This window comes from Oratosquilla oratoria, chromosome 36 (assembly GCF_046742065.1).
Source record: "Oratosquilla oratoria isolate Oo_2021 chromosome 36, ASM4674206v1, whole genome shotgun sequence".
In the NCBI taxonomy this organism is placed as follows: Eukaryota; Metazoa; Arthropoda; class Malacostraca; order Stomatopoda; family Squillidae; genus Oratosquilla; species Oratosquilla oratoria.
Genome location: NC_134812.1, coordinates 22,522,482 through 22,534,981, shown reverse-complemented (window position 1 = coordinate 22,534,981; position 12,500 = coordinate 22,522,482). Strand labels below are relative to the sequence as shown.

General features: G+C 40.5%; 1 protein-coding gene across 1 annotated transcript in view; it reads right to left on the bottom strand.

Moving 5' to 3' along the window:
* The window catches only part of LOC143019139 (prolyl 4-hydroxylase subunit alpha-2-like), a 41,886-nt gene that overhangs the window by 1,318 nt on the left and 28,068 nt on the right, over window positions 1-12,500 (bottom strand). Inside the window, exons 7-9 of the mRNA XM_076174832.1 lie at window positions 9,688-9,850; window positions 5,353-5,409; window positions 3,447-3,612 (exon numbers count right to left, since the gene is read on the bottom strand). Coding sequence (XP_076030947.1) covers window positions 3,447-3,612; window positions 5,353-5,409; window positions 9,688-9,850 — 386 coding nt within the window. The remainder of the gene's footprint in view (window positions 1-3,446; window positions 3,613-5,352; window positions 5,410-9,687; window positions 9,851-12,500) is intronic.

Here is a 12,500-nt window from a genome sequence, read left to right as displayed (position 1 = left end):
GGTGCAGGTTTGTGGTAATAGAACCAATGCACGATTCTTGCTGGCTCCTAGGAAAGATATTCAATATCCGTTCGCTGGCCTACCACTACCTCCTGCTTCCTGACTCACATCACCCTCTTATTGTTTGGATACGTCACTCCATGGCTATGTACATATATGTATATGTTTTTCTTATTCTGGTTCTTTTTATGTACATCTTTTTTGTGTTTTAATATCCTCGTTTGTAAATCTATAAACTAAAACTATCTACAAGAAAAAAGAGGGGGAAATGGAAGCGTGTAATAATTACGGCCGACTTCGTGGACGGAGACAACTGAAGTATGACAGTTTTAGTGAGGGTTCGACAGTTTCGGGTATGAAGTCTGACACCAGGCATTCTGGCAATCGGCCCAAGGAAGTAAGCATAACAAGTTTGACTCAAGTTTGACTTTAATTAGTGCAGTTTTTGTTGTACACAGCATATCTTTATTCAACGTCATAGACACTTCTGCAAGAAATTTTTGGTAACGAAGAGCAGTGATCATTGGAGAATACTGTGACTCCTGCCCTATTAGCGAAGAAAATCTAATAAGTGAACGTATACTGCATATATCGTGTGTTAATCGTGCCCATTTGCGGAACGGAAATAGTACCACATAAGGTAAGGAGCCACCGTTGTCTACAATAACTCCATAAATGTTTTGATACAAAGCAGTTTCGATATCGGTAAGATGTATTTTGCAATGCCCACCACTGGGTGGAAAGTGATTTTTTCATGATGTGAGTGTATGAAAAGTCATGAGGTAAATTCAGATGCATAGGGATGTGCAAGTAATCTCTACTTATATCCTGATTTTTTCTCAAGTGCCATTAATCCTATCCCTGTGGTGATGGGTTCCACTGCTGTTATTCTGGTGAATACCCGACATACCCGTTCGATCGAGGAAAGGCCATTACGGAATTGATCATTTCGGCAAATTGGCGCACTTTAAGGATCTCGTTTTGTGTGGCGTCAAGCGATATCATTGTCAGAGACGCGACACAAAGGTGAAAAAATTAGTATCTTATTGAATATTTCACCGTCATTTACGATAAATCTTATGGTATAACTATGACCTATGAATTTTTTTTTTCAAAAGTGATATTGCTAGTAAATCACTTTCTTTCACCAGTTTTTGTGTTTCCGCGTGCTTATTGGATCATTTTACATATCGCCAGCCCTATAAAGAAAGTGCCTAAGTCATTTGTCACTTTTCAGGAAATCGATTTTTTTTTTTCTATTTCACAAATGTACGTAATGTTCCTCCTAACGTAGATTTAACCTACTCGGACACTAAATAAAACATTGCGAATTGTACCACAAGGAACAATGAAAAATTAATTTAGAAAAAAAATCCTGATATTGACGAAAAATGGCTTAGGCAATTCTTTACGAGGGTGACGATATTGCATACGACAACCACCTTAAGCCCACGATTTCCACATAGATGATACTTCGCTTGAAGGCGTTTAATTTATGAATACGAACCAAATAGTTGTTTAAGATTTCGTGTGTGTGTGTGTGTGTGTGTGTGTGTGTGTGTGTGTGTGTGTGTGTGTGTGTGTGTGATTCACCATGGCCTTTGGATCACGTGTTGGACTCGTGATCAACAGCTATTTCCCTCCTGGAAGAGAGCTCAGAGTCCGCATAACCGGTCTATGGGTAATACTGTGACCTTACATGCATACACACACACACAACTCCCCGCCCACGAGAGTTGGAGTAACAACTCGAAACGCAGCGCATGCCCTTGGCATGATTCGAACCCGGACCACCATAGTGGCAGTCGGGGACTCTACCAACCGCGCCACCGAGTGTGTGTGTGTGTATTCACCTTGGTCTTTGGTCTTTTGGATCACGTGTTGGACTCGTGATCGACAGCTATTTCCCTCCCGGAAGAGAGCTCAGAGCTCATATGACCGATCTATGGGTAATGCTATGACCTTTCACACACACACACACACACACACACACACCCAACTCCCCGCCCACGAGAGTCAGAGTAACGACCCGAAGCACAGCGATACCGAAATAATTTCGGCCCTGGGCAGGATTCGAACTGGGTACTGCGAGCACTATCGTACTTCCCATTCCAGCGCTCTACCAACCGTGCCACCGAGTCGTGTGTGTGTGTGTGTGTGTGTGTGTGTGTGTGTGTGTGTGTGTGTGTGTGTGTGTGTGTGTGTGTGTGTGTGTGTGTGTGTGTGTGTGTGTGTCATTGTCATATTGTCATTGCCATTGTGCGTGTCTGTGTATGTGCGTGTCTTTGTGTGTGTGTGTGTGTGTGTGTGCGTGTGTGTGTGCGTGTGTGTATTTACCTAGTTGTATTTCACGGGAAGGAGAGCTACGCTCGTGGGGTCCCGTCTCCATATCTCATTTTATCTAAACTATTTTTAAATTCATGTATTGTTCTTGCACACACTATTTTTTCATCCAACTTGTTCCAACTGTCTATTACTCTGTGAGGAAAGCTGTTCTTTTTCAGATCTCTTCTATAGCTGTCCTTCTTGATTTTCCTTCCGTGTCCTCTTGTGTTTCCATCATCCCATTTTATCAGATTCTCTCTATCAATAACTTCTATGCCTATCATAATAATGTAAATAGCTATCAAATCTCCTCTCTTCTTTGCTCTAATGTCTGTAGTTCAAGTTTTGCTAGTCTCTCTTCATATGATAGTTTTGAGAGTGTTGGTGCCAATTTTGTAATTGCTCTTTGTATTCTTTCAAGTTTTTTTTATACATTTTTTTGTACTTGGTGACCATACTGTTGCTGCATATTCCAATTTTGGTCTTATCAGAGTGGTTAGAATTTTCTTCACCATTTCTTCATCCAGGTATGCAAATGCCACTTTGATTGTTCTTATCAAATTATGTGTGTGTGTGTGTGTGTGTGTGTGTGTGTGTGTGTGTGTGTGTGTGTGTGCGCTTGTATACGTGCATGCGCTCGTATACGTGCGTGTGTGTGGGGTGTGTATTGTTCGTGTGTTCATACATATACGAGTAAATATATATAGATAAGGAGTATGGAGCTGTAAATATAATGTATTCTGATATTCATATCTGTCAAGAAAACTAGACTAAATTCCAGTCCGTTTTAGCTACGTTTTCTTTGTTAGTAGGTGATTACATAACTGTATTCCAAGTCTGAGTGAGCTTTCCTGTCTTCCTCTTTCTTCATAACCAATGCATTTGCTATCAACCGCTTTTCTTGACTATTACTATTACTATCACTATTACTATTAATATTAATAATGATATTAATATTAATATTAATATTAATATTAATATCAATATTACTATTACTATTACCGTTACCACTAACGCTGGTGCGAACAATAACGCTAACGCTAACACACTAAAAATTCCACCACTACCAAGTAAGAAAACTCCCCATGCCATCCTGTTCAGAAAGGGTCACTTGAACTCACTCCATTTTTCGCCAAGAAGGACGGGACAGGAAGCATGGACTGTCCGGTAGTCTCCTGTTCCGCTCCTCTTCAAGTTGAGCCAGAAGAGCGCCGATCCTCGCCGCGCAGGAACTTGAAGCCCCAGCGTCGGGAAGACCGTGGCTCCTCCCGCCTCCACATCGTTTAGCTGTAGAAGGAATCATTGGGAATCAGTGACGTAGAGGGAAATGGGCGATAGGCCATAGGACCGTCACAGGGGCAAGGGCTGTTTCTTCGGGAACATATTTTTACAAGAAGTTCATCGATTTGTTTGTGTTTTATGAACCACTGAAATTGATGAAATATTGATAATCTTCCATGCAAATCCTTTTCTATTGGAATACTCTGGTGGTTATGAATTCTTTATTATATAACGTGCGATAAAGCTTGCTGGCCGAAACATTTTGATGGCTGTTGTATCATCGTTGTGGCCTACTTCACACTGAGCGACGTGATAACCAATGTGTAAAAGACACCAGCTTGTTTGAGCTAGATCAGTGGTTCCTAAAGTAGGGAGGCGTGAAGAGGATGCATAGGGGGGGCGTGAAGTCATCTACTAAAAATAATCATTGTTGAACAAGAATAATGAAATAATTCCAAAAAACAAGTATCTGTCTTTACATACGTGCAAACTATTGTTCTATTAGCCACCCGAACCCATGTCCTATGAAGATATAAATAGAAAAGATATATAAAGAAAAATATATAATTCCATGTATATACAAAAAAACGGGGCGGGGCGTGTGGATCTACTGGAAGGAACAAGGGGGCGTCATATAAGATAGTGTGGGAACAATTGCTCTAGAACAAACTGTTCATTAGAAGAATACCCAAGTTGTTCTAACTGCCACAGTATCCTCAACAGAGTCAAACGTGTGCCCACAGCCTTTCATCATTCATGGAAGAAATGGTGGCCAGTCACAGGCCCAGAGAGTGGAAGAGTGTGGAGCCACTCTGACATTATCAGAATGAATGGATTATAGTTTAAAGAGGAAAGAAAAAAAACTGCGTACTCAAGCTCAAATGAGAAATGCATAGGAAAGGAACCACCACTGGCCCCCTGCACGATGTTGTCCCGTAAGACTATACGATATCGTGTTCTCAAAAAAAAAAAAAAAAAAAAAAAAAAAAGAGTGTCTATGGACACTTTCACACATCACGAGCGCGACCACATATGAAGGTGTCCATAGACACCTAGGGTTATTTGAAAGCACGACATCGTGTGGTGGACGGCGTACAGCGAAAAGTCGGTATGTAGGAAACTAGACGGACGTCGAGGAGGATTTTCTCCCCACCAGACATCTCCAAAACCCGTCAACACCGTCACTTCCAACTGAATATGAAACCCTTGCTCGCATACTCCGGGCTAAACCCAAGACCTTTCCTACCAGTCATTTTTCTTTGTCACGTTTTCTTATATCAAGAACTGACAATCAACAACTGCTTCCATTCTGTTACTAGCCGATAGCATAGAAACAGTCCAACACACAATATACACTCTTTGTTTATGAATTTATCAATTAGTTTATATATTTGTGCGTTATCTCTTTATATACTCGTTTGTACTATTGATCCATCTATTTGTTTATATTCACTTTTATATTCACCCTTTCTCCGGCTCGATATGGACCTAAATGCAAAGTAGACCACTTGGAAAAAGAAACTAACGAAGCAGAGCGCTTTCGTATATTACATCTTCAGTGCAAAAAGTGACTTTTTGCACTGAAGATGTAATATACGAAAGCGCTCTGCTTCGTTAGTTTCTTTTTCCAAGTGGTCTACTTTCCATAAGTGAACACACGTACCCGTGTTCTTATTAGCATGGGCCTAAATGTCTTTTGATGATATATTCTTTCTCATATAAACAATTGAAAACCATCATACTTACGTAGAAAAGGGCTGTAGCAATGCGGTCTCCCCTGTGATGAGTTTTGTCCAGTGATTTCTGTCCAGAAAAACGAAGGAGTTACTTTGAGGCCATTTCATGTATTCGTAGACATTTCATATTTGTATTTCTCATTCGCATGAAAATAAAGGATTTTATAATTAAGCATTTTATGTTGTCACTACATTGGTGGCGCAATCGAAAGTGTGCTGGTCTCACATTTGCTTAGTTTTACGTTCGAATCCCGCACTCCTCTTCGATTCCAACACCTAAAGCGCACAGGGCAGAAGTGACGGCTTCGGCCGCAATTGCGTGCTTCCTGGCGAACGCTCCTCACATTTTTTTATGTAGGTACTGATGTGTCTTCAATCATATTCCAAGCTTTCCTTTTACGCGTTTTTTAATTGTTCAGTAATCTACGTTATAGTTAACGAAATTTAATTCATATTTGCATCCAATAGTTATATTCCGAGCTGTTTTAGATAATGTGTGATCTACATTAACCCCTGGTGATGTACCCCTGGTTTTTTTTTTTCGTTTTTTTTTTGTGTGAGGGTATAGTGCAAAACAAATCCGTTTATCTGAGGAACTGACTTAGGACAGAATGAGGACAATTAAATCCACAGATTGTCACCTCAATTCTGCTCCCTCGACTAAATAAATATATAAATAATATATATGTATATATATATATATATATATATATATATATGTGTGTGTGTACATAATCATAATGAAATAAAATTAATAAACAAATAGATGGATAACTAGGGAAACATGATGATGATGATGATGATTGATGATGATTGATGATGATGATGATGATGATGATGATGATGATGATGATGATGATGATGATGATGGTGGTGGAAGTAATAGTATTAATACATATATACGAGTACATACATACACCAACGGCTTTTTCCCCTTTACAAGGGACGTAGCCAAAATCAAAGGCATAAATCCACTCCCACCCATTTCATCCCCACATACTCCAATCCCATTCACCATCCCTCTCTCTTTTCTTGGCTCCTGCATGACGGATCATCCCTGCATCTTGCCCACAATCCTGGGTCAGAACCAATGTAGCAAGACATAGCACATCCACAGCAAAGCCGCTTCATTTAATCGACACCTCCCCCCCCACTACGTCACCTCATGATGAAAAAAAGATGGGGAGAAATATCTTTGGGCTGAGTCAAAATAATATTCACACATTCTCCCTCATCCTCCATCCCCCACCCACTCCCTTCCTTGCATCACAGCATCACCCATACATAACTATTCTTCACTCACACTTATCTTCTGTTTTCTCTCTCCCTTCATCAACAGACATTCTCCTCTTTTCCAATGCCCCTTTTACCTCATTCATCCATCTCACCCTTGGTCACCCCCTCATGTTCATTCCATCCACCTCTGCTTTTCACACCTCTTTTACTAATCTTTCTTCACTCATTCTTTCCAAGTGTCTAAACCATCCCAATACTCTTTCATCAACCCTATCTCTCAACTCCCTTTCCATCCTCGTTCTCTTCCTCACCTCCTCGTTTCTCACTCTATCCAGCCTAGTAACCCCTACCATACTTCTCAGGCATTTCATCTCAAACACATTCAAACTCTTCCTCTCTTCTTTTCTTATGTTCCATATTTCTGCCCCATAAAGTGCTGTCGGCACATTCGTTTCTTCATACAATCTCCCCTTAGCATCCATTCCCAAATGTCTATTTCTCATTACATTTTTAATCCTCCAAGGCATTTACTTTCTTCTCTTAACCTACATATTACCTCCACCTCCACTCCTCCCTTTCCTGCCACATTCGCACCCAAGTATCCAAAACTATCCTCTTCCTCCAGTCTCTTTCTAATTGGCTGCCATCCTTTCCCCTTGTACATCTGATTACCTTACTTTCACCCACATTTATCTTCAGCTTTCTTTTTTCGCACACCTTCCAAAACTGTCACTAACTTCCTTAATCCCTCTGATCCTGCTACAAGCGCACTGTCGTCATCAAACAACTGGGTTACCTCCTGTTTTTCTCCATTTTCTTTAACAATCTCCAATCCCCAGCCCATTACCGTTGCGTTTACCTCTCGCACACCCCATCCATGTATAAATTGAACAGCCAGAGCGATTTTACACATCCCTGGCAAAGTCCCACCTTTAACTCAAACCGCTCACTCTCTCCATTTCTAATTCTAACACAGGCTCTACTACTCTCGTAAAAACTCTTGACTGCTCTTAACAGCTTTCCCCCTATCCCATATATTTGCAATACCTCCCACTGTGCCTTCCTGTCTACCTTGTCATAAGCCTTTTCTAAATCCAGAAAGCCCCCCTAAAAAATTCTTACCTTTTCCTAAAGCTTTCTCACATATTTGCCATACCACAAAAGTGTGATCCACACAACCCCTACTTGTTTTAAATCCACACTGTTCCTCTCCTAATCCTCTTAATCAAAACCCTCCTATAAGCCTTCCTTACTACACTCAACCAAATGATCCCTCTAAAACTACTACACTCACACTTGTCCCCTTTTTCCTTGTAAAGTGGAACCATACAGACACTCCTCCAATCCTCCGGCACTCTACCTTCATTTAGAAAACCATTAAATCACCTCACCAGCCTGTCCATCATCACTGTACCTCCCTTTTTTAGACACTCAGCATGACACCCATCTAACCCAGGTGCCTTACTTGCTCTCATAATTTTGACAGCTACTTTCACACCATCTTTCCTTATTTCTACTCCATTTTTCTCACTCATCACTGTGATTTTCTTAGCGCTTCCCACTGCAACTATCTTTACCTCCCTATCCTCTTTCACATTTAGCAACTCCCTAAAATATCTTCCTCCTACTGCTGTCTCTTCCATTATCATCTCTCCATCTGCACCTTTTACATTTTCTTCTCTACTTTATTCGCTTCCCCTTTTTTTATTTCCTTCCAAAATATCTTTTTATCACTTTCAAAAATTTCTGTCATATATTACCCCATTTCATATCTGCTCTGTTTTTTGCCTCCTCTATCTTATGCTTCATTTCTCATCTCTTTTCTTTGTAGCTCTCATATAATTCTCTCGTCCTATTTTGTAACTTTGACATTTCTTCCTAAACCCTCTATGCTCTCATTTAAAAATATTCAAAAATCTTCCCTTTCCTCTACACTCTTCTCACTACCAGGCCCATAAGCACTTACAAAAACCCTCACTTCCCTTCCCAGTTTCACCTTCATCCACATTAACCTTGAAGAAACCTCCCTCCACTCCACCACACGTTTACCTATCTCTTCAATTAATAGTATAACAACTCCTTCTTTCCCTCGTCCTCTCTTCACTCCTGACACCCTCCCAACTATACTCCCAAACTCAAGCTCGCCCCTCCCTTTCAACTTAGTTTCACTCAGTGCCAACACATCCATTCTTCTTCTCGCAAATATACTGCCTATCTTTTCCCTTTTACCATCATCTTTTCGCCCTTTACGACTCAAGTGGGAACACTCGGTGGCAGTATTCCTTCTCCCCTACCACAGGGTTCGGTGAAAAAGGAAATTAATATTCAGAGAAGTGGTACAGGACAGTATTAAGAGTGGGGGGGCACCAAACCGGAGGGACTGTCGCAGTATGATAAAGTAGCATAATTTATCTGTGAACAGAAATTTCCTCTATCACAGACAAAATTATGTGTGGCTCTGGTCCATAGGGGCGCCTCATGTATACCCTAAAGTATTAGCTGTATGCTACTGAACAGCTTTGACCCCACAATAACATGCAGTCAATACCCCAGATTGGGTATTACTATAATAAGGATGATGATGATGATGATGATGATGATGATGATGATATTGTTATTATTGTTGTTATTGCTGTTATCATCATCATCATCATCATCATCATCATCATCATCATCATCATCATCATCATCATCATCATCATCATCATCATCATCATCATCATCATCATCATCATCAATAATGATACTAATAGCAATAATAGTAGCAATAATAATATTGAAAAATAAAATAAAATAAAAGATATCTTGGTGTTAGCTAGAGCAAAATATACTCCGAACCTCATCTGTTTGAATAGGTGGTTTTAAAACTGCGTGACGTATATATACTTCTCATCCGTTCTGAATTTAGCTGAAGAAATACATTTTTTATATGAGGAGAATATTGTGTTCAAAAGTACATCGCGCAACGAAATCTAGATTTGTATCGCCAACCTCTTTTCTACCACAGTTTTTTCCGAAGAATTTGAATTTATCTGACATTAACCATAACAAAAGACGTTAAATCTAGGGCACTTGGCAGTATATGGAGAGGAAAATATGGAAAACCCACATTTTGGAGGTCAAAGAAGTCTACGTGGGCGTCGTAGTGGCCCCCGATGCCGTAGTTCAGAACGTGAAGATCTTCTGCAGTTTCCGTCGTGAGTCCCGTCATAGACTCGATGCGTCGGAGGACAGAGTCCACAGTTGGACTATCCCCTCGACGTACCCACGCCCTATGAAACAAAATATATCAACATTAGAGAAAGGTTTTATATATGTACCAACATATATATATATATATGTGTGTGTGTGTGTGTGTGTGTGTGTGTGTGTGTGTGTGTGTGTGTGTGTGTGTGTGTGTGTGTGTGTGTGTGTGTGTGTGTGTGTGTGTGTGTGTGTGTGTGTGTGTGTGTGTGTGTGTGTGTGTAGGATTTCCATAAAAAGTACTTACAGTAATGCTTACAAAAAATAAGTATAGTACTCGTATCGGGGTACACTATATAGGTGTATATTTGTTTCCATAATTATATTTCTGTAGACATAGATATAGATATAGATATATAGATATAGGTATAGATATAGATGTAAATGTATGTGTGTCATTTTGACAAATGGAAATAAGCTGCACCGCAAGGAATCGAGATTTTGTCTTAGCATCGAGTCAGCCAGGTCGTACAAAAGGAACGATCCGATTCACGACCTGGAGGTTCCCGACGGTACTAGGCCAGCTCGGTCTCTATTCTAATTTCACCGAGTCTTTATTATGGCGAGCCATCCGACAAGTTGTGTGTCATTTTGACAAATGGAAATAAGCTCCACCGCAAGGACTCGAACCTTTGCCTTAGCGACTGCTTATTATGAAACAAAGGCGATAGCATCGGGCCAGAGAGGGAACCTCCATGTCGTGAACCGGGTCGCTCCTTTTGTACGGCCTGGCTGGCTCGATGCTATCGCCTTTGTTTCATAGTAAGCAATCGATAAGGCAAAGGTTCGAGTCTTTGCGGTGGAGCTTATTTCCATATATATATATATACAATTGTGTGTGTGTGTGTGTGTGTGTGTGTGTGTGTGTGTGTGTGTGTGTGTGTGTGTGTGTGTGTGTGTGTGTGTGTATGTGTGTGTGTTTATACAAAAGTTGCGACAATTGGATTAATTAGTTCTATAAAAAGTCAAGAACGCTAACATCGTGCTATACAGGACGTACCAAAAGTAATGTTGTGGAACTTATCCGTGCGAGTTAATGTCAGGGAAATATGTATCCCAAACTCTGTGAGTATACCTATGAGTACTTTTGTGAGTACTTTTTTGTTAGGGCATCCTGTATTTATTATGTGTCTATATACAAAGAGGCTTCATCGCACTTAATAAGGGAGGTAGCTGAAACCGGCTGAGGCATGCACCCACACCAATCTATCCAACTCCTATCCGTCACCCATTTGTTTCCCTTTTATCTTAGTTACTTATAAATGAAAGGTTAGTCCTGTCTCCCATCCAATGCCCTGGTCAGAAGAAGTGCAATAAGACACAGCACATTCACAGTAGAACACGGCGACCCTCCCTCGTCCCCTCATGGGAAAATAGAAATGGTGAGAAATCCCTTTACAGTCATTCTCCACCCACACCTTTATTCTGCCTTCTCCTTTCCCTGCTGAACAGACATCTCTCTTTAACTCAAGGCTCCCTTCACCCTATGCATCCAACTCATTCTCGGTCTTCCTCTCAAGCTCACGCCATCTTCATCTGACTTCCACACACTTTTTATCAGTCTTTCCTCACTTATTGTTTCCATGTACCCAACCATCACAGTATTCTTTCAATAGCCCTATCTTCCATCCCCCTTTCCACCCCTACTGTCATCCAAACCATCTCATTTATTACGCTATACACATTGTAGCATCCACCATGCTTCTCAAACACTTCATCTCAAACACAAATACATTTTTTCATTTCTGCTTCCCACTCCAAGTCTCTACCCAATAGTGTGTCATAGGCACAGTCACCTTTATCACTTTTCTCGTTGCACTTTTCATTCACCCAAAATATCTACTTGCATTTCTCACACTACAGTTTACCTCCACCTCCATTTACCGATACACGTGAGTCTAAATACTTAAAACTATCCACTTTCTTCAACCTTTCTCTTTTATTATTTACCTCCATCTTAATGCCAACTGCTACATGAGACCCTGAATACTTAAAACTACCTACTTCCTATAACTCCTCTCCTTTAAAATTAATGTTCAGCTTATCGCCCTCACCCCTTGTACACCTTGCTTTTACCCATATTTACTTTCAACTTCCTATTACATACCTTCCCAAACTCCATTACTAACTGCCTCAGACCATCGTCTGAACAAGCCACAACCACAGTGTCATCAGCAAATAACATCTGGTTCACCTCCCACTTCCCTCCACTCCCTCTAACCATCTTTAATCTTCTACCTATCACCCTCTCATCTACTTCCCGTACCACCCCATCCATATATACAACCTTGGCACAGCCCCAACTGCACCCCAAAACCACTCATTCTCACCATTTCCAACTGAAACACAAGCTCTACTACTAACGAAAAAATACTGCCTTTAACAGGCATATACCATATATCTGTAATACCTCACACAATGCCTTTCCTTTGACCCTGTCATAAGCCCTCTCTAAATCCACAAAAATAAAATTAAAACATCCTTACTCTATGCCAAAAAAAATCGCAAAATTTCCTAGTCATAGAAAATATCTACACACCCTCTAATTTTCCTAAACCCACACAGTTCCTCACCAGTTACTTCTTTTGTTCTAACCTTGCCATTTAATACCCTCTCATATGCCTTTCGAACTACACTTAATAAACTGATTCCTTCTAAAACTACATTCACATTTGTCCC